The following is a 27,316-nucleotide window of genomic DNA, read 5'->3' on the forward strand; positions in this document are numbered from 1 at the left end:
CATGCTATGCAATTTTGCCTATTTGGAATAAAAAAATGATATATTTATTTCCAGCAGAATATCTGGAACTTATTAGCACATATAGCAGTCTTCATATTTTATTAGTATCTTGGTATCTCATTGTTACTTACTTTTCTTAGTTATTCCCAAGTCCATAGAATATTGCTATTATTTTTTTTAGGAATGCAGTAGGTGTCGCAAAGTTCAGCTTAATGTGTTGCCCACTACTTTCCAAATTTAATAATTGGTATAATAATTGGAGTAGTCATAATGCCAAATAGCAACAAATATGCAGTCAATTTGTTTATATAGTGTAGCTGTTAAATAGACTAAGTCTTGTGGATTATATTCTCCAGTTTTATGTTGCAGAATTGTAATAGTAATGAAATCCCTGATTCAAATTATGCTACACAACTGGGTAATATTGTCTGATGAATAAATTTATATAGAACTTCAGAATAATATTTATGAGTTGAAAAAAATCCTCCCATGATGTTTCTGCAATGCACATTCCATCACAAGCTAATATTCAGGCCATTGTAATACATCTCTTTCTAGAAGATCATTCTGGAGCTGTCATGAGAAGTCAAGGAGTAGGCTCAGATAGATAAATGATGTTTATATACTGAGTAACAAGAAACGATCAGGTTCTGTAGAGTAGAATAAGATGTCCATACAGATAAGTATTTGTATGAAGGTTAAAATCTTAAATTCATTTGTCCTACTTCTTCATTCTAATGGCCTGTTTGTCACTCTTTTCTCAGGCTAGTGCTATCTGCACAACTTTTACATAATTGTTCTTGCCTCTTCTGGGCTATTTACTTTCCACCTCGCTGGTTCCAAGATTTGCTATAAGGGTATGATGGAAGAATGATAAGGATTCCAATAACTGTAACCTATATAAATCTACAGCTATAGATTCCATGGTATCTGAGAAAAGACAAGCCTCTATGCCATTACACCAGTAATAAGGGGAGAAGAATTCAAAGTCACTGTTTTGATGTACACAGATACATTTTGCTTCTAAGGGAAAAAGTTCACCTGCTGTTACATTCTTGTCACATTCTTACTTTAATCTTAATAAGCTTGCTAATGATGACTCTGAGATTCTTCCTTGAAAAAAAGTTTTACTTTTGGTTCATGCAGCTGCTAGCAGCCTAACATTTTCCTTTCAACATATTCTTTTTGCTTTGTTTATTTTTACCACTAACTGCTTCAGTTTAGTGCCCTGGATTCCATAGAATTGCTTTTGAAGAAATTGTTTGTAAAGAGCAATAGAAAATATCTTCTTGCCGTTTCTCCCCAAATAATGGCCAACTGTAGAATCATCTCTTTGCGAGATACACCCTTGTAGCAAATTTTCTTCTTCCTCATTTCTTTATATGCTATGCATAGGGGGAAAAAAGCATCTGGCTGACTTTGTCTGAGTTTGGAGTGAGTAATGTGCCTGATTAGAACTTAGAGGGCAAACTGAGAGGATACCAGGCATCTAAAGTCCTATGAAAAATTAAGGAAACATTCCAGAAGGAAGCAATAGCAGAGAACTAATGCACTATTGCCATGAAAATTATATAGCTTTAGCTATAGAATCATTAGGGACACGGTGGCTCAGTGGGTTAGGATGCTGAGCTTGTCGATCAGATGGTTGGCAGTTTGGCGGGTCGAATCCCGAGTGCCGCATAACAGACTGAGCGCCTGTTACTCGTCCCAGCTTCTGCCAACCTAGCAGTTCGAAAGCACGTAAAAAAATGCAAGTAGAAAAATAGGGACCACTATGGTGGGAAGGTAACAGCGTTCCGTGCGCCTCTGGCGTCTAGTCATGCCGGCCACATGACCACGGAGACGTCCTCGGACAAGCGCTGGCTCTTCGGCTTTGAAACGGAGATGAGCACCGGCCCCTAGAGTTGGAAACGACTAGCACGCATGTGCGGGGGAACCTTTACCTTTACCTATAGAATCATTATGAGCTGAGTTCAGTTTGAAGGATACTTTATTTATTTAACATGACTCTTGATGGCTTACATTGAAATATACAGCATTAAAAAGACCCTTATAAAATTAAACAGGAGCCACTTTTTATGTAACAGAATTTTGATGTTTAGAACAATATCACAAATGATAAAATGTGGTAGGACCTAACAAATTATAACTGTGTAAAAATCTCTTTTGATACACAAATGACAACTACCAATAGAAGAGAATGTGTGTGTGTATGTGTGTGTGTGTGTGAGTGTGTGTGTATTCTCTTCTACTGGTATGTATGTATGTATGTATGTATGTATGTATGTATGTATGTATGATTGTCAAGTTTGAACTGTTAGGTCCTTGGTGTTCTCTGAGTTTGGTTGTTTTTTGCAGATGTTTCTTACGCAGTTAGGTAACATAATCAATGCTAGAAACAAATGAGGATTGCTTTCTGTTTATATTCAAGTGGCTTGCCCTGTCAGTGTTGGTAGAACTATTCTTAGTAGTTCCTTGATTAGATTTTTGTATACTGTTTATTTATCTGGGTTGGTAGTTCCTTGTTTGGATATTGTTTGCTACTTGATTGTTGGTCAAATATAAATTTTGGTTTTAATATCTGCTTATCTGGGTATTGATTGGTGGCAAGAAGTTACTTTGGTCTTGGATGTGAACAACTAATTCACATATTTAAAAGGTTGAAAAATGCTGATTGCAATTATTATACAATCATTGTGATTATCCTTCCTTTAACAACATCTAAGATTTATTTGCTTATTTAAGGAACTTATATAGCCACCAAATTCATAAAGCAATTTATTCTGCACAAGATATAAGATTGCTAATATAAGATAACAATGGTGAGAAACAGCTTTTTGTTTTAACTACTTTATGCTCCAATTACCTTTTTGAAAAGCTTACATTGTGGGCAAAAATTGTTCTCAGGAAGTAGCACCAAACTGCTACTTTTTTTTTTCTCCTTTTGAGTATGTATAAATTGCCTGTGACAATTTAGCATGTGATATGATCACATGCTAAATACATTACCAGGTATTCTAGTAGAAAAAAATACTCTGTCATTTTTACTTATTCAGGCTTATCACTACTTTACCTCCTGGGAATCCATTTCCTCATTATGTTATTAGGTAAAACTTTAGTGATTCCATTCATTTTAGTCATGGCTATACAAAAGAATTTCTTGTTAGATTGCCTCTTCCAACACACTGACACATTCAATTATCTTTTCTCCATACTTCAATCAAATGTGTCTTTCTTTTACTAAAGCAACTGTATGCCCTTGGTTAAAAAGCTATTTCTGTCTTCATATGTATAACATTACTTTCAATCAGTTGAATGCTGAGCTAACCACTTATACTTCCTTGCTCTTTAAATATAAACATACTGGAGGATGAATAAAGTTGTGGCATATATATGCATATATATTCCATTAAATGTAAAATATCAGTTATGAGTAGCATAACAACCTGTAAATCAAAGCAAAGTGATGATCAACATCATGTAACAACATCAAACAAAGCTTAGTTTCATTAGTTTTATCCCAAATATTAAATTCAGCTTTTATTTTTATAGATAAGCTGTTTTTGAGTCTTCTTTCATCATGTATGAATTGAATAGTTGTATACAAAATAGCTGCTGATAAAATAGATGATCTCCTTTATTCTCCTTCCCCCTTATTCAGATAATTTTATAATTTTATATAATTTCTATAATTTATGAAATAGATTTTGAATGGACATTGCTACCATTTTAGATTTGTTTAGTTTATTTCTACAGTTTTATGCCGATTCAATGTGCAAATATAAGATTCTGCAGAAAAGCAAAAAGAAAAATATTGACAATTTGAAGGTAAAAACAACATATAAAAGCACATTGGATTCAGCAAGAAGTATGTAGATTAATTTGTAATATGGCATTTTATCAATAAATATAAATACATCAGAAAAACACTTCATAAAAATAATAATTTAATCAAAATAAGGTTGTTGTGTGGTTTATTTTATCAAAGAACATTGTGCACTAGTCTAAGAAGTGGGTGATAGTTATGAGTTAATCAAAAGTTCTGGTAAAGAATTCCTGCATAAGAAGCTATGATATGGAATAAAATCAACTTTCTTGTAAACTTTCAGAGAAGAGAAACATACAAATGATGTCATGTAACATTTTGTCATGCCATCTCTACTGTTGAAGTAGAGGGGTGTGTGTGAGTGAAATTTTTAGTTAGTATATGTGAGATTTTTTTTTCAGTTAATGCATTACCAGCAGGGACCACATGATTGATTTTATTCTTGTTAGAGTCATCAGACATAGATAGCCAGATAATATTCTATTAAATTTTCTACTGGGAGTTCAACAAACATGTTTCTATATTGGCACTCAGTGTTCAGGAAGGGAAATATTATTGTTGTTAGCTGCAAAGTCATGTCTGACTCATCGCGACCCTATGGACAACGTTCCTCCAGGCCTTCCTGTCCTCTACCATCTTCTGGAGTCCATTTAAGCTCATGCCTACTGCTTCAGTGACTCCATCCAGCCACCTCATTCTCTGTCGTCCCCTTCTTCTATTGCCCTCAATCTTTCCCAGCATTAGGCTCTTCTCCAGTGAGTCCTTCCTTCTCATTAGGTGGGCAAAGTATTTGAGTTTTAGCTTCAGGATCTGGCCTTCTAAAGAGCAGTCAGGGTTGATCTCCTCTAGGACTGACCGGTTTGATCGCCTTGCAATCCAAGGGACTCGCAGGAGTCTTCTCCAGCACCATAGTTCAAAGGCCTCTATTCTTTGGCGCTCAGCCTTTTTTATGGTGCAGCTTTCACTGCCATACATTGCAACTGGGAAGACCATAGCCTTGACTATACGCACTTTTGTTGACAGGGTGATGTCTTTGCTTTTTAGTGTGCTGTCTAGATTTGCCATTGCTTTCCTCCCCAGGAGCAAGCGTCTTTTAATTTCTTGGCTACAGTCCCCATCTGCAGTGATCTTGGAGCCCAGGAAAATAAAATCTGTCACTACCTCCATTTCTTCCCCATCTATTTGCCAGGAATAGAGAGGGCCGGGTGCCATGATCTTGGTTTTCTTAATGTTAAGTTTCAACCCAAGTTTTGCACTCTCCTTCTTCACCCGCAACAAGAGGCTCTTTAATTCTTCTTCACTTTCTACCATTAGAGTGGTATCATCTGCAAGGGAAATATAGAAACTATTAGAATAGTATATACAGTCTATCATCCTTTAAGCTCTCAAACCAAGAGGTAGAGAGACATGAATAACTGTATGACATCTGAAAACACAATACCCAAACATTGACTATACCTTACATAATATAGAATCTCAAAATTGGTTCCAAATTTTAGAGCTCACTTTTAATCATTTGAAATCCATTTATCCAGGAATACTTGAGGAATAGTTTGAAATTCTTTAAGATATCTCTAGGAAATCAAATGTCCCTAGTCAAGCAATGATTAAAAAATAGTTGAAAGGAGAGACATTTAAACATTATTTTCTTTCAAGTACATCAGCCCAATTGATAAAATATTATTCATTTTGTACCAGGAAGCAATGGGATTGAAAATGTCACAGGGATATGAAATTTCATAGAAAAGCTTATTATTAATGAATCAATGTTTTCACATAACATGAAGCTGTAATTTAGAAGGTTGTAAGTCACACTGCTACAGAGAAGTCCGAAAGCTTGGAGAGATAAGTCTCTGGTCCTAGTGACTGACCCAGATTGCATCTTAAGTCAATGTTAGCCTTAGAATTGCAAGCTCATTAATAGTTATAAAACTGAGTAAAGATTGCTTAAAGTTTGCAAATATTTGTCAACTGTTTCAACTTATGAAACCAATATAAATCTCAATCTTGTATCACAGACAAAATCAATAATGGGAGATTTATTAGGAAAAGAATACTATTGGCTGTTACATTGTTTATTTTGCTAGTTTTTCAAAGGTTAAAATTAAAAAAAAACTTGAACAGTGTATACTGAATAAATAAATCAGAAATTTTAATTTGATTAGTCCAGTTATGAATTGTAGTATAACATATGTACATTGTACAATGTCCAAATGATTTTACATCAATAGATACTAACCAAGAATAATCAAACTCAAAAAATATTAAACTCTCAAGAAAGATGGTTAGTAAATAGTTACCACTTGCTTGAGAATGTTTTAATTTTTTCTCAGTAAATCAGTTTCACAATAGGAACATATGGATAGATTCGTCTTGTAGCTTTTATGCTAAAAATTCTGTAGTATGTCTTATGCAATTTAAAATGGATACAACTCTATGCTAAATCAATATTAGTCAGAAGCATAAATTGGCTTCAGAAATGAAATGCAAGATGCTGTCAGTCAAACTTGTTGCAGCATATAAAATTATTTTTCTGACTTTAGACCAATTAGACAAGCAGCAAGTAAAAATTGCCTGTCCATGCATCTTAAACAAAATCTTCATGGTTATTTTGTCTTCCTTTAGCTGCACTTTGTAAACTAATTTAAAAAAAAACAGGGACTTTTTGAGGTACAAAAGAATTGACATTTACTTTATGACACCTAATCAAAGAATCAAATATATATTTTTTCTTTTTTAAATCCACATTTCTAAAAGTAAAACTAGAAATCAAGAGAGCTAACTTAGGATTAGATAAAACACATTCTTTTCTAAGATTATTGTGAAGTCACAATCCATAATTGGACTAATCAAATTAAAATTTCTAAGATTAATTTATTCAGTATACACTGGTGAAGTTTGTCATAATTTTAAAGTTTTATAAATAGATAATTATATCATTTTGCTAATCACTTATGTTTCTCCCAAGATATCTATATGACAAGATAGTTGAGTATTTCATTCTGTAATTGTTTAGATAATCTGTTTTCTGTAAGTGTTTATAATATACTTTAATGTTTTATTTGAATAGCAGACAGCATATTATTTTACCAAATGTTGGAAACTGAACATTACATACATTATGATCAAAAGTGCAATTCACTTGTGAGTAAACTTACTAGGAATAATGGATATTTTTGACTATGATTAAAGTTTAAGAATGTTTGAGGAATGCTGAATTAATTACAATAGTAAAAATAATAATCCTTCACATGTCGAGGCTTTCCAAATTTAAAAATCGAAATTTGCATTATAAACATATTTTATAATTAATTTGCATGGTTCAGAATTACCAAACCAACCACAAGTAAAGATTAAGTGGTTTTTGTTTCTTTTTCCTGCCTAATAAAACCAACTTTCAAGATTAACAATTTCTTGGGTCCCAGAAAATGGCAAAGTCCTAGAAAATGGTGCTCTAAAGGTGGGGCTTTTTTTCCTCCATGCCAACAAGGAGCTGTTTTTCCTGCCAAAGCTGGTTCTTTGGCAGCTTGCTCCCCAGATTTTTACTGGAGTAACTAAGAATGACCCATGATAACCTTTGGAAAACCACAGACTTGACTGGGGAGAGAAATCTGGATGGTTCCAATTCTTGGTGAGAGTAGCTGGAGTGGCTGGGTCACCATCTTTTTTTGCAGCTGCTCGTATTTTTAGGTGTGCCTTCTGTTTTTAACATCACTTTTAAAAGTCTAATTGTTAATAGCCTGGCTGAATGCTGACGTGCTTTATGCCCCTTTGCTTGCTTACAATCATAAACTTTTATTTGTTTTATTTCAGTGCTTTAAAATACTTTCTCTGTCATCACAAGAAAGCCAGAGGTGTGAGGCTTTTCTTTCTTTCTTTCTTTCTTTCTTTCTTTCTTTCTTTCTTTCTTTCTTTCTTTCTTTCTTTCTTTCTTTCTTTCTCTTCCTTCCTTCCTTCCTTCCTTCCTTCCTTCTTTCTTTCTTTCTTTCTTTCTTTCTTTCTTCTTTTTCTTTTTCTTCTTTGTAGTGAAACTGACTCAGTCTGTTCTATGGTGGATTCTTATTTTTAAGATTTTGCATTTTGTTAGTTTTCCTAAAAGAACTCAGTTGCTTTGCTTTGTCTTTTTTTTCCTTTTCCATCCAATCTGTTATGAAAATCTTTAGTTCAGCTTTATTATGTCTGCTTTGTTGTGGTATATCCATTTTCTTTCTCATTGGAAGGGAAGTGTTTACACTTTGCTGTAAAAACTGGACAAAAGCAAAGCAACAATAAATTAAGGACTTTTAATATTGTATGCTTTATGTATATCACAATGCCCTCAAAATAGAGACATAAAAGAGAGATGGGCCTCAGATGATTTTAATGTTAAAGTCTTCTTGGAAAAATTGATATTTTTTTGCCAACTTACAAGTTTTAAATGAAAAATGGGTAAAAGGTTTATGAATTTGTAATAAATACATTGTTACACAATGTCATTGTGCTTCTGAAATTATAAGATTTTTCTTTGGTGATAACCTTTCAGGAAATTACCATTTTGTGATTTGTCTGATTATTAGTGACTACATACCCTTTTTTGTTTAGCTAATTTATTTTTATGCTTCTTTTCAGTGGGAAGAAATAAGTGGTGTTGATGAGAACTATACTCCAATCAGAACTTACCAAGTCTGCAACGTCATGGACCACAGTCAAAACAATTGGTTAAGGACAAATTGGATACCACGCAATTCAGCTCAGAAAATTTATGTGGAACTCAAATTTACTCTGAGAGATTGTAACAGTATCCCTTTGGTTCTGGGCACCTGTAAGGAAACTTTTAATTTGTATTATATGGAATCTGATGATGACCATTCTGTCAAGTTCAGAGAACACCAGTTTACAAAGATTGATACCATTGCTGCCGATGAAAGCTTCACTCAGATGGATCTTGGGGATCGGATTCTTAAGCTCAATACAGAAGTTCGTGAAGTAGGACCTGTGAGCAAGAAAGGATTTTATTTGGCTTTTCAAGATGTGGGTGCATGTGTGGCCTTAGTATCAGTGCGAGTGTACTTCAAAAAATGCCCTTTTACTATAAAGAACTTGGCCATGTTTCCAGATACAGTACCTATGGATTCCCAGTCACTGGTGGAAGTGCAAGGCTCTTGTGTTAATCATTCCAAAGAGGAAGACCCACCCAAGATGTACTGCAGCACCGAAGGAGAATGGCTAGTACCCATAGGGAAGTGCTTGTGTAATGCCGGCTATGAAGAAAGAGGCTACGCCTGCCAAGGTAATGGTAACATGATGATTTAAACTTTTTTCAACAGGAACACTACCACTTCAGGTAAGCGAAGAAATGGTCCAGAAACATGGGCAAAATATTTCTCTCTGGTACGCCCAAACTATTATATGCCTTTCAAAAGACAGCAAAAGCATTGCTTGTTATATTTGCTATACTTAAGAAGTAGTATAGTGGGGTTAAGTCTCAGAATGAAGAGAGGTTCGGACTGGTCTATGCTTTGGGACCTTTAATTTCAACACTGAAACACTAAAATTTTTCAGTGAGTCTTACTTGAGCTCCTTGGTTTTAAAAGCAGGTGAAAAGACAAGCATATTGTGCATTGCTACACAAATTAATTTAGCGTGTTGCTGTAGTATTTAAGGCACCAGGCTAGAAACCAGTAGACCAGGAGTTCTAATCCCATGTAATGCACAAAGCCACTTGGTAACCTTTGGTCAGTGTCTCTTTCTCACAGCTGTAGGAATGAGGCAACAGTAAATCACTTTTGAAAAACTGTGCCAAGAAAACTGCAAGGACTTATCCAATTAGTTGCCAGGAGTCAAAAATGTATTCAAAGGCATGTATAAATAAACAAACAAATAAATATTACCCTATCCCAAAATAAAATCCCTACCTCTGTTTCTGCAACATGTTTTCCCCATCTTTATGTACTTTTCTTTTAGACCTATTTACCAAGTATTTTTTTTATCTTTTCTACTTTTTTCTTTAAAGTATTTATCTGTTTCCTGTTTAACTCATTAAATCCATCTACATTGTTCATTTTCCCTTTTCTTAATGATGCTCATCTCCCAAAAATATTTCCTGGGACTCTTATTCCCTGTGGTACAGAGCATTTTCTGCTAATGTACCAGTTTGTAGATACTGAACAATGCAGCTTATTTAATATTGTGATTATGCTTTTTTGTTTTCTTTTGTTTCTGCAAAAACATAGATGAATAAGCTTATTATTTTGTTAAACTTCAGTGAAACACAGTAAAATTTTTAAATAGAATCATTTAAACCTTAAAATTAACATAAAAAGAAACAATTTATATTTGATATATAGATATGCAGTATATTTATTTATATATAAACTTATATCTTAGCACAGATCTTATATATTGTATATAAAATATATTGCTGTTTGTGTCTGTGTTCTTAAAATGAAGTTAGCTGATTTCAGTTTGCTTTAAATCTAGATTATGTATGGGATAGGCGTGAAAGGATTTTTTAACTAGTGCTAAGGACACTAGAAATTCTCCAGCATTCTTGGTGTCAATTCTAAATAAATTTTGTAAAATAAAAATATTTCAAAAATTATTTGAAAGGATAATAGAGTTTGTGGGAAGTTTTTAAGAGAAGACCTGAGCTTTCTTGCACTTGTTTATATTATTAAAGAGTAGATATCTTTTCTTTAAATCAAATCTCCAGCATGCTGAAGCTTCCCACATTTCCAAAGAGAAAAGATCATAAAAATAAATTCCATTGGTTTTATTTCTAGTGGAATTGTGCTTTTGAGACATTACTGAAGAAAGAAAGTAATTATGGAGAGATTTAAATAATGCTTTTATCCAGTGTATATATTCAAATGCTCAACTTCTAGCCGTTCGCAAGAAGTAATCCAGCAGGAACTGAAAGTTTAAAAATCTGTTCACATTTTCTTTTTCTTTTTTTCTTTTTTCCTTCCTTCCTTCCTTCCTTCCTTCCTTCCTTCCTTCCTTCCTTCCTTCCTTCCTTCCTTCCTTCAGAATTTGTGAATTAAATTTGAATTTCTGGATGCAGATCAGGAATCTTCTCACTAATGTATGAAAATTATCACAAGACAGTACTATTGTGTACTTAGGAAAAATGAAAAAAAGCTGAAAAAATTGGCATTAAATCTTACATACGCTGTTCATGTATTTCCTTGACAGAGAACAGAATTTGTAAAGTCTGAATTTCTATTACTGGTAATAGTTTTAATAATGTTTATGTAATTTCAAATGAGTTATTAAAAATTCTGAACACTATGAAAAAATATGGGAAAAAAGAAATATAAGACTCAAATTATACTATAATGTCTTCATGGCTTAATAAAATCAGCGTTTCAGATCCCTTTTGAGAATTGGGCATTGTGTTTAATCCAAATTGAAGACATAGGGTAAACATAAAACTCATTCTGAAATTTGTGTAACACAGATTTAGAATATTACATTTTTTATATAATGCTTATTTTTCAAGACCTTTTAATTTGGATTTATAACAGTCTGCTCAATCAACATCATTGGCATGTTATGTTTAAAAATAAACTCTGGGGGTTTGTTCCTGGTTTTACAGATGACAACCTAATTTGTATAGATACCAAAGATCTGAGATAAATATATGCCTTTTAGGACAAGCTATTATTAATTGGTTAAGTCTTCATTCAGTTCCAACCCAGTCTGGAAATCTAATATACAGTATCTGTGTTATAAAATATTTTATAATAATATGTAGCCTGTGTATTTGCTTTTTAGAATAAAAAGAACTGCTAGCTTCATTTTGCTTGTAAAAATCTTCCAAGAATTTGGAGTTTGTTAGCAGTACATAAAGAAACACCTTTACTATAGATGATTTAAAACATATACGATTATAACATTGAAATAACATATTGAATGTTGGTTTCCAGAACAACTATTTAAAAGTCTATCTAACTGTCTGAAGTTAAAGACAAAGCAAGTAATGGGAATTTATCTATATTACCTAATCAACAGAGATAGTTTTATAATTGTTTATTTTAGGGGAAATGGAAAATTATATAAGGCATTCCTGTAGATTCAAGACAGCATCATTCCAAAAGAAGGCATATGTTTTCTGAAAGACATATATTTTGAATAAACGTGTCAAAAGAATTTAAAAGACTAGGTGGATTATCTTAAAAATCAGTTTAGTCAATCATGGTATTCAATGTAGCTTAAGAAAATTTTTCTGTTTGGCAATAGCAATAGCACTTAGATTTTACATCACTCTAAGTGGTTTACAGAGTTAGCATATTGCCCCCAACAATCTGGGTTCTCATTTTACCATCCTTGGAAGAATGGAAGGCTGAGTCAACCTTGACCCATTTTAGTTAATATTCCTACTGGACAATTAGCAAAATTCTCTTCAGAATGCTAAATGATAATTTCTTTATTATTTATTTATTTGTATCCCACTTTTATTTTTTTGCAAATAACTCAAAGTGGATAACATATTCAACATACCTTTCTCCTCCTATTTTGCCCACAACAACAACCTTGTGAAGTGGGTTGTCGAGAGAGAGACAGAGAGAGAGAGAGAGAGAGAGAGAGAGAGAGAGACAGACCTAAGTCACCTAGCTGGCTTTCATGGCAAAGACTGTATTTGAACTATACATTTAATTAATATATTACATTGTATTATATGCAATGGTGTTTTCAAAGCTAAATAAGCTGAAACATTGCTAAAGGTAAAATAAAAGTTTTGAAATAATCTTTAAGAGTTACCTTACTAGGATTTTGATTATTTCTATATCTGGTTTCTACTTATATTTGATAATAAGGAAAATTAACTCTACATAAAAATATCCCTATTGCAGCTAGGAATAAAAAGAAATTGTGTTACTAATTTGAATAGCGTTAGTTTTTGTCATGTTTATTTTAATTTGTATATATCCCCAAACAATACATGAATGAGTAGTAGGTATGAATTGTAATATTGTTTTCCAAGGGAAGGCATTTATCTAGATTTATGATTGGCTTTCATAGATGGTTTGATCTCATTGTGAATTATTGGGAAAGTTTCTAAAAACCAGATGCACCATCAGTAAATGCCTTCTCATTTATCCAGCAGAAACATCCATAAAGGCATGAAAACCAAGTGAATTGTATGAGTGGTCATTTTTATTCCTACCCCCTATTTAAATTGTTCATTTATATAAACTTTTCATTTGTTTATTTAAATTCTATATATTATGCCTGTGATATAATACCTGCATAACAATAGTTTGATTCTCTGACTGGTTGTTTCCTCTGTTATATTTATGCTTAGAGCTAATAGGGTGGCTTGTTAGTTGAAGGATGAAATATATAATAGCTGTTAACAGATTTTGATAAAGAACTATTTTATAAATGGGTATGTTCTGATGATAAATGAATATGCAGTAAAATTATGAGTTATTTCATTTTGAAGTGAAGTGCTTTATATGCTCATCTACGTGGCTATAGCCTGAAATAGCTTTTAAAGATACTGTGTCAATTGCGGAAAAATGTGGCTTCTTTATTAATTGGAAGAGCATGTGTTGCTCATGTTCTCATGCATTGGAAAACACAATCCTAATCATTATTATATCTATCTTTTAATAATAATTGGGGCCTAAGAATGTAGAGATGATTTTTTTTTTGCATTTGTGGAGCCCTTCTTCAGTTATGATTGCAAGAAATTGGTAATACTGTTTTATAACCATTTTGTGATTTTAAAATACCCGTATATACTTGAGTATAAGCCGACTCGAGTATAAGCCGAGACCCCTAATTTTACCCCAAAAAACTGGAAAAAGTTATTGACTCAAGTATAAGCCGAGGCTGGGAAATGCAGCAGCTGGAGGCTGGATCCCCCGAAAGACGTCTCTGCTGAGATGAGAGAACGGGGTGGCAAGCCGCCGAGAGAATGGGGCGGTGGAGTGCTCCGCCGAGAGAATGGGGCGGCTTGCTGTTCTCTCGGTGCAGCACGGCAGAGGCTGGATCTCGCGAAAGAAGTCACTGCCGAGAGAATGGGCGGCAAGCCTCCACCACCCCATTCTCTCAGCGGAGCGCTCCACCGCCCCATTCTCTCGGCAGCTTGCCACCCTGTTCTCTCATCTCAGCAGAGATGTCTTTCGGGAGATCCAGCCTCTGCCGTGCTGCACCGAGAAAACAGCAAGCCGCCCCATTCTCTCGGCGGAGCACTCCACCGCCCCATTCTCTCGGCGGCTTGCCACCCCGTTCTCTCATCTCAGTGGAGACTTCTTTCGGGGGATCCAGCCTCTGTCGCCCCCTTTTCTCAGCTGGGCTCTGCCGAGACGAGAGAATGGGGCAGCAAGCCGCTGAGAGAATGGGGCAGTGGAGCGCTCCGCCAAGAGAATGGGGTGGCTTGCTGTTGGCGCGGTGCGGCGTGGCAGAGGCTGGATCCCCCGAAAGAAGTCTTCGCCGAGAAAATGGGCGGCAAGCTTCCACCGCCCCATTCTCTCAGTGGAGGCTTGCAGAGGTGGCGGCGGAGCTGCACGTGCAGCTCTCCAAACCGCTGCTGCCCGTTTGGAGAGCTGCTGCCTTCGTCCATGTTTGACAAAAGCAGCAGCTCTCCAAACTGGGGGGTGGAAGTTCTTTTTTTTGTTCACTGGAGTATAAGCCGAAGTGGATTTTTAAGCCCAAAAAGTGGGCTGAAAAATTCGGCTTATACTCAAGTATATACGGTAATTCAGAGTGAGTTTCAAAAATAAAGAAAATAATGATGGTTGTGGTGATGATGATGGTTATAATGCTCACCTAAAATTCTCAATGTTAGTATCATGGTCCTGTGCATTTTGCATCATCACCTTCCTTTTTCCATAGGTTTGTGTGCTTCCCAATAAAAATACTATCTATTCCAGACGTGTCCAACATTTCCGGGCTTATGGACTGGAGGGAAGGAGAGCAGGTTCAAAATTGGTGCGTGTGCACGTGCACATGCGTGCACACACAGGGCCATGCACACTGGTGTGGAACTAGTGGCGCCATTCACACATGGGGCATGCACTGGTGCTGTGTGCATGCCTGAACGGCTGTATCCCCTCACAGCAGCTAGCGGCCCTTTTATTTATTTATTTATTTTATTAATTAGATTTCTATACCACCCTATTCCCGAAAGACTCATCCATTTCATTTCATGCATGCTCCAATGGGTTGTGGACACCTACCCGCACTAGCGGCCCTGTTTGTGCCCATTCACATGTGCAAATGGGAGTGTGAGCACAAGCATGAGTGGGGGAAATGCATACCCACATGTGTGTGCACCGGCCAGCCATTTCCATGGCCCACTGGCCAAGAGCCTGCGGCCTACACTCGGGCCACGGCCCATAGGTTGAGGACCCCTGATCTATTCTGTTGTAAATAAAACACTTTGTCATTAATGAAATGAACTTTAATGAATCTGTCTGATAATTCGTTTATCAGATTTTTTTGATAAAAGAATATATACCCATAAATATCTCAGACATCTGATGTTTTGCAAAACTGTCAATTTGATCATGATATTATTACCAATTATTGCCAAGTAGTTTTTGTAATATTTCTTCAAAACATTTTTTCTTTGTTTTATATATTGTTTACTTTGTAGTTCTATATTTGTCTACAAGTAGATATGACAAGTTTAAAAAGAAAAGACTGATATGAATACAGAGCTAGTACCTATGAAAGCTATGAGTTATGAGCCATGGAAGTAAGATCATACAACCATGTTGGTTAGAAACAAAGTCAACATGTATACAAACAGATTTAAGAAGTGGGGGTCATATTAGTTTTTCAGACTTAGTATAAGGAATACTCACAATCTTTCATTTGAAAATTAAATATAAATCTATGGAATCCTTGGTGCTCCTTGAGTTTGATTGCTTGCAGATGTTTCATTATCCAACAAGATATCATTATTGCTGGCGACTGGGACTATGAGGTTTGCTCTATGGTTATTTATAGTAGCTTGCACTGCCAGTGTTGTGAGGGTGTACTTGGTACTTCCTTGATTAGGGTATTTTTTTTTCTTACTGTTAATTCTGACTTAGCTGAGTGTTGGCTGCTGAAAAGGACAATATAAATCTGTCCACAGGGTTCCCTTTGTATTTTGGAATTCAATTTGTACTGTAAATGTTTTTAACTAGCATGGAATTGTATTTTCCTGATTATTTATTGTATATTCTTTCACATATATTTTCAAAAGCTTTTTCATATTTTTATATATGATACAAATCAAAAAACCCATTTATAAAATGAAAGTTTTCAAAATACATTTCTTGGAAGAATGCCAATGTGTTTTTTTAAAAATAATCTCACAAAAGTAAATATAATTAATCCTAGTGAGAGAAAATAAGTGTTTTTCTTCTAACAGATCTCATCAACATTAATATTCTAACTTAATTTCAGTACAATTTAGATTGATTTAAATTTTTGATACAAATCAAAAAACCCATTTATAAAATGAAAGTTTTCAAAATACATTTCTTGGAAGAATGCCAATGTTTTTTTTAAAAAAAATCTCACAAAAGTAAATATAATTAATCCTAGTGAGAGAAAATAAGTGTTTTTCTTCTAACAGATCTCATCAACATTAATATTCTAACTTAATTTCAGTACAATTTAGATTGATTTAAATTAGAAAGTTTTAAAACTTGGCAACTCTAGTAATCAAAGTTACCAAAAGTCAGCTGGACCTAAGACTAACTGAAGTTTGGATGTGGTAAATCAGTGGTGTGGGACTCAGAATGTATTTTTTGGAGATCCCATTGCCATCAGTATATTGGAAATTAAAGTAGAGCAAGATTCAATTAAGATGCACCTTTGCCTGGACTAAATTTGAGTATAGCCAGATTTAGTCCTTGCATGCCTATCATTTCAGTAGTTCTTTTCCAAGTCTGCCTGTTAGTTTTGGCTAGCAAAGAAACTTGTCAACACATTTTTGTGTTTGGTTGAACAATGCCTTTAAGACCAAGAAAGAATGTTTTGACTAAAAAAATTGCCTCTTTTATTTTTCCTAGTAAGTGCCTTTGAGTTAGCTTGCGATACTGAACATAGACGTTCCACATAGAAATTACCTGGAAATTACTTCTGGGTATTCAGTTCAGAGATACACTGTTTATGAGCCCCAAGTCCATCAAAACTGAATTAGAATTACAGATGAGGGTGGAAATGTATTAAGTGTGAAAAAGTAGAATTGCTGTATTCAAAAACAAACTGAAACTATATTCATCACTTCTTTGTAACAAGATCTAACATCAGTTTATACAATAATCATTTCTAAAAGGTCAGTACAACTGTTTGGCTTGCTGTCTTAATACCAGACATGTCTATTCTCCAAATTCTTTCATAATTAGGGATTACTATGTAGTATATCATTTTTTTAACACCCAGGAAGCATACCATCAGATTTAAGACATCACTGCAAGCAGAAATACATTGTTACATCCTCATAGTAAGAGATTTAATAAAAATAGATTGAAATAAAATAATTTATGTTTGACAAGATATTACATGCTGTGAGACAATAATATAGGTAAAATCCAAATTAAAATTATGCTAAAATTTCTTAAAGGCATTTCCTCTCCTAATTGATGAAAGAAATACATTACAATTACATTGTATCTGATGCTCTGCCTTCTCTACTTTTTATACCATATTGTTTTGAATTAATTACATTTGATGCTAATGAAAAGGTATTAGCTTACAAAAAGTTTCTAGATTTCCCTAGTTAGTTTTCTGAAGATACATAAGAAGTCTGCCTAGCATGTTTGCAAAATAACAGGATTTGAATATTTTTCCCAATAATATACTCTCAGATTTTTTTCAGCATTCTCCAATTTGTACTTCAAATTCTTCTAACATTTCTTGAATTTGACTGGGTTAGTCAGCAAATCATTCCTTGTGAATCTTTCTTTAAATGTAATTCCACCTCACCTCCATCCTAACTTTGAAGGTTTAGAAGGTGCCTTGATATTAATTTTCAGAACATATGGATTTTGTCATTTAACAAATATTTCAAGATATATATGATAACTATTAGGAAAGGTGTTCAGGGCTTATACAACTAAGAAGTGAAGAGAGAAAAAAATATTGACTGTATATTTTGTAATACTCCCCCCTGCAAGGCCTAATGTTCATTTAATACTTTTTAAAAAAATGATATTTTGAACCCTCTTCACACTTGTCATATAAGTCCCAATAATAAATAAATAATAATAAATAAAACAATGGTATATGACATATTTTATGAACAGGTTGACTACTCTTGAAGTAAAGTTGCAGTGATATTAAGATATAAAAAGATATCAGAAAAGATAATTTCTGGTTATGGTCAATTTTGCATAGCACTATGATCTAGAATGGTGTCGAGACCAGAACATATTTTGGTTTATTGTATTAATGCAATTGGCATATGCATTGGCATTAGGTTGACAAGACATTGTAACATGATTTTGAATTTGCATTTTCATTTCTTCTTTTTGTTTAGTTTTGTTAAGAAATAAGTTAGGTATTTGCTGGTATTTACTTTTAATCTAACTACTATCTGTAGATTCATTGTAAAGATTCATGAATGAGAAGAATTTTCACATCCAAGCAAGTAAATATGTGGTGGCTCAGTGGGTTAGCATGCTGAGCTTGTCGATCAGAAGGTCAGCAGTTTGGCGGGTCGAATCCCGAGTGCCGCGTAATAGAGTGAGCGCCTGTTACTCATCCCAGCTTCTGACAACCTAGCAGTTCAAAAGCATGTAAAAATGCAAGTAGAAAAATAGGGACCACTATGGTGGGAAGGTAACAGCGTTCTGTGTGCCTTTGGCATCTAGTCATTCTGGCCACATGGCCACGGAGACGTCCTCGGACAAGCGCTGGCTCTTCGGCTTTGAAACGAAGATGAGCACAGACAACCATGGTTACTTAAGCTTCTCTCTCTCTCTCTCTCTCTCTCTCTCTCTCTCTCTCTCTCTCTGTGTGTGTGTGTGTGTGTGTGTGTGTGTGTGTAATGTATAAAATGCCTTGATAACCTCAAAATCGACATTGTCTTTAACAGATGATGAATATGTACAATCTCATTTTTAGTTTAAATTATTGTATTCTTGGCAGTATAAAGATTTGCCAAAAAGTTTCAAAGATACTCTTCATTATCTTAATAGTTCACATGATACCGTATTTATTCTTCATTGTTGGTAGTGTAGTAATAGCAATTTGTAATTAGTTATTGAAAATATATGTAATATTCCTACCCCATTTTCTATTAAAAACTTAAAGGACATTATAATCCTTAAATGCTGCTCTCCTAGATATTGAGATATAAACAAAATGATTAAAATTTACAGTGAATTACTCTGAATTTTTTGATGGCCCTGCTGATTCACACAGGAACAAACTATGAAGAGTTCAATTAATTCATGTTTGAGAAACATCAAATTATAAATTGGGAGGACGTACAGAGATCAGATGGCAGTGAAAATTATTTCAGGCATAAATTTAAAATATATGATAAAATATTTTCTTTTATATTCTCCAGATCCTGTCTATTTTTGTTTCCAGCAGTTTTGCATCAGCTGGATATGCTTTAATGATGTGGCATTCTCAGTGAATGCCAGAATAACCCATTGCATTAACCTGCACATTACAAACTCTACGTGTCTCAAATTTTATATCATATATGAAACAAGTCAATTATATGTAAAATTGAACATATGGAATGGTAAATACTAAAGCCAAAGTCCTATTTCATATCAAATTTATGTTGATATACGAATATTTAAACCAGGTGCTAGTTGGAATGCGAAGTTTAGCCACAATTAATAGTAATCTTCAGTTGTGACATGTTATCAATGTGTAAGAATGACTTCACTTGCAACTAATAATAATGCTAAAATATTCTAATATGTATACAATTTAAGGAATAATTAAATTCTCATAGTTTGATTACATCTGGTCGATATGAACTCAGAAACTAGTAACAATAAGACTTGCATGTTGCACCTTATTTATGCCTTATTTCACTGAAGACTTAAATATGGTACAATAAAATGTGTTCATATGTCAAAAATGTTTTCATGTCAAAAGAACAAAGCTTCCAGGGAAATTTAATTTTGGGTACTCTCTTTTCATATGCTCAAGTTATTTCATTTTTCTTCTATGTTTTCCTTTGTATGTATTTTCACCTTGACTGAAATAGTTTAATGAAAGGGTAGAAGGAAATAAATAATCTAAAGACATAGAAGAAAACTGACAGGTGTAAAACAGTATATCATTTTTTTTAAAAAAACAACAGTTTGACTGCTGGGATTCAGTCAAATTGGCCAGAACCTAATTTAATTTATACTGACTGAAATATACCAAAGTTAAGTGATCACTGGTTACATGAATACATTATCATGTGGATGGCCTAAGGAGCAATAGAGATATTAATAGTTCTATTCCTTAATTTGTCTGAATGTACTGATCCTGTAAATATATAACAGCTATTTTAAGCAAAGTTGAAAATTGATATAGTGAAACTGTAAAGTCTCCAATTTTTCCTTCTAATGACAGGAGAGCCAAAAAAAGAAACCTGTCCCAGGCTGATGTTAAAATTAATAAAGGGAAGACCTTCCGGATTAACCAAATCTCATGAAGTTCAATATCTTGTCCTTTGTCTGCTTTTATCTGCTATAAAATCATTGATGGATTCTTGTTTCTAGAATCAGCTGTGCTTAAATAATTCTTCCCCAATAAACAACATTATTGTTAATTTTGCAAGATATTGAACTGTGTAACTCTTCTCATTAAAAAAAACACAGCATTGAACCAAAATATGTAAGTGGCTCAGAATATTTCAGAGTTCCTTTTGTGCATATTTTATGGGCAAGTAATAAGTGCTGCTTATACGGAATTGTGCACACCTTGTTGAGTCCCTAAGCTGAAATAGAAAGCAGAAGTGATTTTCAAACTTGTCAAACTTGCTCCAGAAGTTTAACTCAGTTTAAAAGGAATATAACATTGTTTTTATTAAACAGGGCATTCTTGTTACAGCTGTTGTTGTTGTTAGCTGCAAAGTCGTGTCCGAACCATCGCGACCCTATGGACAACGTTCCTCCAGGCCTTCCTGTCCTCTACCATCTTCTGGAGTCCATTTAAGCTCAAGCCTACTGCTTCAGTGACTCCATCCAGCCACCTCATTCACTGTCATCCCCTTCTTCTCTTGCCCTCAATCTTTCCCAGCATTAGGCTCTTCTCCAGTGAGTCCTTCCTTCTCATTAGGTGGCCAAAGTATTTGAGTTTTAGCTTCAGGATCTGGCCTTCTAAAGAGCAGTCAGGGTTGATCTCCTCTAGGACTGACTGATTTGATCGCCTTGCAGTCCAAGGGACTCGCAGGAGTCTTCTCCAGCACCATAGTTCAAAGGCCTCAATACTTTGGCGCTCAACCTTTTTTATGGTCCAACTTTCACTGCCATACATTGCAACTGGGAAGACCATAGCCTTGACTATACACACTTTTGTTGACAGGCTGATGTCTCTGCTTTTTAGTGTGCTGTCTAGATTTGTCATGGCTTTCCTCCCCAGGAGCAAGCGTCTTTTAATTTCTTGGCTACAGTCCCCATCTGCAGTGATCTTGGAGCCCAGGAAAATAAAATCTGTCACTACCTCCATTTCTTTCCCCATCTATTTGCCAGGAATTGAGAGGGCTGGATACCATGATCTTGGTTTTCTTAATGTTAAGTTTCAACCCAACCTTTGCACTCTCCTTCTACACCCACAACAAGAGGCTCTTTAGTTCTTCTTCACTTTCTGCCATTTGAGTGGTATCATCTGCATATCTTAGGTTGTTGATATTTCTTCCGGCAATCTTAAATCCAGCTTTTGATTCATCTAGCCCTGCCTTTCTCATGATCTACTCTGCATATAAGTTAAATAGACAGGGCAACAGTATACAGCCTTGCTGGACTCCTTTCCCAATTTTGAATCAATCAGTGGTTCTGTGTCCAGTTCTCACTTTTGCTTCTTGGCCCACATATAGGTTTCTCAAGAGACAAATAAGATGGTCTGGTACGCCCATCTCTTTAAGAACTTGCCACAGTTTGTTATGATCTACACAATCAAAGGCTTTAGCATAGTCAATGAAGCAGAAGTAGATGGTTTTTCTGGAACTCTCTAGCTTTCTCCATGATCCAGCGTATGTTGGCAATTTGATCTCTAGTTACTCTGCGTCTTCGAAATCCTGCCTGCACTTCTGGTAGTTCTCAATCCACATACAGCTGGAGTCTAGCTTGTAGGATTTTAAGCATAACTTTACTAGCATGAGATATGAGTGCAATGGTGTGATAGTTTGAACATTCTTTGGCACTGCCTTTCTTTGGAATTGGAATGTAAACTGATCTTTTCCAATCCTGTGGCCACTGTTGAGTTTTCCAAATTTGCTGGCAAATTGAGTGTAGCACTTTTACTGCATTGTCTTTTAATATTTTGAATAGCTCAGCTGGAATACTGTCACTTCCACTAGCTTTGTTGTTGCTCAGCTTTTCTAAGGCCCATTTTACTTCACATTCTAGGATGTCTGGCTCGAGGTCAGTGACCACCTCATTGTGATTATCAGGGACGTTAAGCTCATTCTTCTATATTTCTGTGTAATTTTGCCACCTCTTCTTAATCTCTTCTGCCTCTGTTAGGTCCCTGCCATTTTGGTCCTTTATCATGCCCATTTTTGCATTAAATGTTCCTTTCATCTCTCCAATTTTCTTGAAAAAAATCTCTGGTCCTCTCTATTCTATTGTTTTCTTCTATTTCTTTGCACTGTTCATTTAAGAAGGCATTCTTATCTCTTCTAGCTATTCTATGGAATTCTGCATTCAATTAGGCATATCTTTCTTTTTCTCCCTTGCCTTTCGCTTCCCTCCTTTCCTCAGCTATTTGCAAAGCTTTCTCAGACAGCCATTTTGCTTTCTTGCATTTCTTTTTTCTTTGGGATGGTTTTGGTTGCTACCTGTTGTACAATGTTGCGAACCTCTGTCCATAGTTCTTCTATCTGTCTATCAGATCTAATTCCTTAAATCTATGTGTTACCTCTACTGTATATTCAACAGGGATATAATTTAATTCATACCTGAGTGGCCTAGTGCTTTTCCCTACTTTCTTCAGTTTAAGCCTAAACTTTGCAATGAGAAGCTCATGGTCTGAGCCACAGTCAGCTTCTGGTCTTGTTTTTACTGACTGTATAGAGCTTCTCCATCTTTGTCTGCAGAGCACATAGTCAATCTGATTTTTGTGTTGACCGTCTGGTGATGTCCATGTTTAGAGCCGTCTCTTGGGTTGTTGGAAAAGAGTGTTTGCTATGACCATCGTATTCTCTTGACAAAATTCTATCAGCCTGTGCCCTGCTTCATTTTGTACTCCAAGGCCAAACTTGCCTTTTATTCCGGTTATCTTTTGGCTTCCTACTTTAGCATTCCAATCCCCCATGGTGATAAGTACATCATTTTTGGTGTTAGTTCTATAAGGTGCTGTAGGGCTTCATAGAACCGGTCAATTTCATCCTCTTCAGCACTGGTGGTTGGGGCATAGACTTGGACTACTGTGGTACTGAATGGTTTGCCTTGGATTCGAACTGAGATCATTCTGTCATTTTGAAGATTGTATCCCAGTATTGCTTTTCCTACTCTTTTATTGACTATGAAGGCTACTCCATTTCTTCTGAGGGATTCTTGCCCACTGTAGTATACCTGATGGTCATCTGAATTAAATTCACCCATTCCTGTCCATTTTAGTTCGCTGATACCTAAGATGTCGATCTTCAGTCTTGTCATCTCTTGTTTGACCACCGCCAGCTTTCCTTGATTCATGGATCTTACATTCCAGGTTCCTATGGAGAAAAAATCTTTACAGCATTGGACTTTCCTTTCACCACCAGACACTTCCACAGCTGAGCATCCTTTTGGCTTTGGCCCAGTCGCTTCATTCTTTCTGGTGCTACTAGTACTAGCCCTCTGCTCTTCCCCAGTAGCATATTGGATGCCTTCCGACCTGAGGGGCTCATCTTCCAGCGTCATATTGTTTTGCCTTTTGGTACTGTCCATAGGGTTTTCATGGCAAAGATACTGGAGTGGGTTGCCATTTCCTTCTTCAGTGGATCACGTTTTGTCAGAACTCTCTGCTATGACCTTTCCATCTTGGGTGGCCCTGCACGGCATAGCTCATAGCTTCATTGAATTACGCAAGCCCCTTCGCCATGACAAGGCAGTAATCCATGAAGGGGCTTGTTACAGTACCAATGTGTTATTCCATGTCTATGCAGGAGAAGCAGTAGATTGAAAAGTGTAATTGCTATACTTCCTTATCACTCTCCTCCTATGAGCAAGTACAGGGTCAGCTTGTTAAACTAGCAGTTACAGCCTTGTTTCCTCTTGTAGATCAAAGAATGTGTGTTTAATATTTTATACCATGAATGTTACCTATCTCTCCTTTATAGTTATCATTTGTTTTAAAGCAATTGTCTCTATCAGAGCCCCCAGTGTTTGATTTTACCTGATGAACATTCTACTACATAACACCTACATAACTTTAGGGGTCTTGCTCTTGGATTGTGTGGATAGAAGAGACCAGTGACTCAGCATAGCTTGCTAGCTTTGGAAAATAAAACAGATGTTGGATTCTTTCTGATTGCTGGTCTTTATTGGGTGGGTTTTCCACCTGGAGACAAAAATGTTAGGGTCGATGTTATTTGAGGCAATTTCTTATAAGCAATAAATTTAATCAAATATATTTTTGTTTGTTAAGTGGTCATTGCATCTAACTGAATGTTCGGATATAAAATAATACTTGATTTATATGATTCACACATAGTATAGGGTTTCCTGCCTTGAGCAGGAGGTTGGACTAGGTACCTTTCAACTCTGTTATTCTGTATTCTAAGAAGAGCACATTTGTACTAATACAGCTGTATTTAAGCAAAAAATGTTAATCCTAGATTAGCATAAGAATTTTGTAAATGAAATGGAAAAGGGGGAAATGTTGTTGTATTCTTCATTGATTCGGTAACCATTTCAAAGAAAGCCATTGTTGATTTTAAAGATGTAACGTTATCTTAAAAATAATTTGTGATTTAGTAATATGGATTGTCACCTGGAGAGGTTACACGTGTCACAGGAAATTGAGAATCAAGTAGCTGGATTTGGCTTGGTAAGTTAAATAATGTACGTATTTGAATGAGGCTGTTAGTTGGGTTACAAGCAGAGAGATGTGTCTTTATTATTATGTAATTCGGGTTTGTAAGTAGGCCAGTCAGATTGACAAATCAAAATTCTAAGTTTATCCTTTATCTAAATGTTCATGTTTAGTGAGGAATAAGTGGGCTAAATGAAGCACACCATGGGAAATGGAGAAATTCCTACAAAATATATATTCCTTTTATTTTGATAAAGAGCTGTGATTTAGAGAAGCTTTTGTAAACAGCAGAGATGGAAAAGATTTTACTGAATACTGAATACTGAATACTTTTTCTTCTTTGTGGAATCCCTCAGAAAATGGGGATCTGTTAACAAAAAATCTGCAAACAGAATTGCTGTTACCCTTCTTACAGATGTTATTGATGTAACCCAATAGATGTCTTCATTAAAATGTTAGCATTGCAAACATGAGGGCGACAACGTGTCAGAACTGACAGAACTATGAAATATGAACTGTTAGTAATCCTGTGGGTTTAGGACTATCAATATTTATTGCATTTTACAATTTTCTGTATGATACCTCACTGCATCTAAAGGAATATTTCTATATCCTGAAACTGTTAGCAATAGAAAACATAATGTATTGTCTCAGAAATCTCCATTGGCATGGAGTGTTTACAAAGGATTACAAACAACAAAATGTGTGCTGTGATGTCATTATGTAAATTCTATTCTTACATACATTTACAGTTACACTTTCAGTGTTGCAGTACAATTGCAAGAAGATAGATTTTATATTACAACATCACAATATATATTTCATTACTTTGGCATCATCATGCTTAGGTGGCTGATGTCAGACTAACAAGACCTGATCAAGAAACAGATGTTGCATAAGCTAAAAACTACTTGTATTAGTTTTGCTATAGTAATAGAAACCCTCTGAATGTGCTTTCCCTTCCCTTTCTTTTATCTTTTATCTTTATGAAAATACCTAGGGCATCCTCTCACTGCTCCTTGGTGGAGCAGTGGGCTAATGCCTCCTTAAGTAACACCAGCTGCCTGCAATTAGTGCAGGTTCGAGTCCCACCAGGCTCAAGGTTGACTCAGCCTTCCATCCTTCCAAGGTAGGTAAAATGAGGACCCAGATTGTTGGGGGCAATAAGCTGACTTTGTAAAAATGCTGCTTGGGGGGGGGAAGTCCTAATAAGCAGGCATATACATAGAATGAAGGCTATTCCTAAGCACATTGATTTGTGCTTCTTAGACTGTAAGCCGCCCTGAGTCTTCGGAGAAGGGCGGGATATAAATGGGATTTTTAAAAAAAATAATTCCAAATTCACACTCCCTATATATTTTCATAAATCTCTATCTTGGTATGGATTTAAAACATATTTATGTGTTCATTGCTTTGGTAAAAAAAAATTCCTTATCTGTGTCAAGGCCCTCCTCTTTATTTTCTGTATCTATGTATATCTTCATAAACATTTCATCTGTAATTTAAACGACTTTCACAGGTTATTTCACAGGCTATGCCTGCAAAACTGTCCGACATGATATGGGACATTGGAATGGTGAAACAGATTTTCTTGCCAGGAATCCACTATCTCTTACACCTTCAAAATATATTCAAGGCTTGGTTAATGTATATACAGTATATGATTCCAAATAAGAAACAAAAAAAGGATACATTAATCCTTTTGCAGAAGAGGGTGTTTCAATATTTGTGACTTGTTCTGGAAAATACTTTAAACTTATTGTGGAGGCAGGAACCTGATCCTATTGTGGAATAGGCTTTCAGTTTTATCCCAACTTTCTTTCTCAGTATGCAAGGAAATGTTAAACACTGAATTCCATGATTAGCTTTTCACGTACTTAAGTTTGTAAAAGGAAAAAAAATGCCACTATTATATTATTTTAATTAAGTGATTGGCCTGAAATAAACTCTAATAGTATTGCTAAAGGTAAAGGTAAAGGTTTCCCCGCACATGCGTGCTAGTCGTTTCCAACTCTAGGGGCCGGTGCTCATCTCCGTTTCAAAGCCGAAGAGCCAGCGCTTGTCCGAGGACGTTTCCGTGGTCATTACTTTACCGTATTTTAATTGACTGAATGGCATTCAGATCTAGTACTGACATTCTGTTACTAAGAGTTGCAGGATACAGAAATATCCCTCTAAGCAATATTTATAGAGTCTACATTGATATTTTTTCTAAGTTCAACAGTAGTTTAAGTTCAATACAATTAGTGTAATAATTTAAAACATTCTAAATTCAACATACGGTAACTTTATTTATTTTATTTATTTATTTTAATTCCATTTATATCCTGCCCTTCTCCGAAGACTCAGGGCGGCTTACAAGCTTAG

The 27,316-nt window shown here is 35.2% G+C and overlaps 1 protein-coding gene across 2 annotated transcripts in view; it reads left to right on the forward strand.

The window, feature by feature from the left end:
* Positions 1–27,316, forward strand: part of EPHA3 (EPH receptor A3) — a 202,880-nt gene that overhangs the window by 72,754 nt on the left and 102,810 nt on the right. For both annotated transcript variants that reach the window (XM_083361356.1, XM_083361357.1), the window contains exon 3: positions 8,435–9,095. In XM_083361356.1, the coding sequence (XP_083217482.1) occupies positions 8,435–9,095 (661 nt within the window). The remainder of the gene's footprint in view (positions 1–8,434; positions 9,096–27,316) is intronic.

The sequence above is a fragment of the Vipera ursinii genome (genome assembly GCF_947247035.1).
Source record: "Vipera ursinii genome assembly, chromosome: 4".
Taxonomy (NCBI): domain Eukaryota; kingdom Metazoa; phylum Chordata; class Lepidosauria; order Squamata; family Viperidae; genus Vipera; species Vipera ursinii.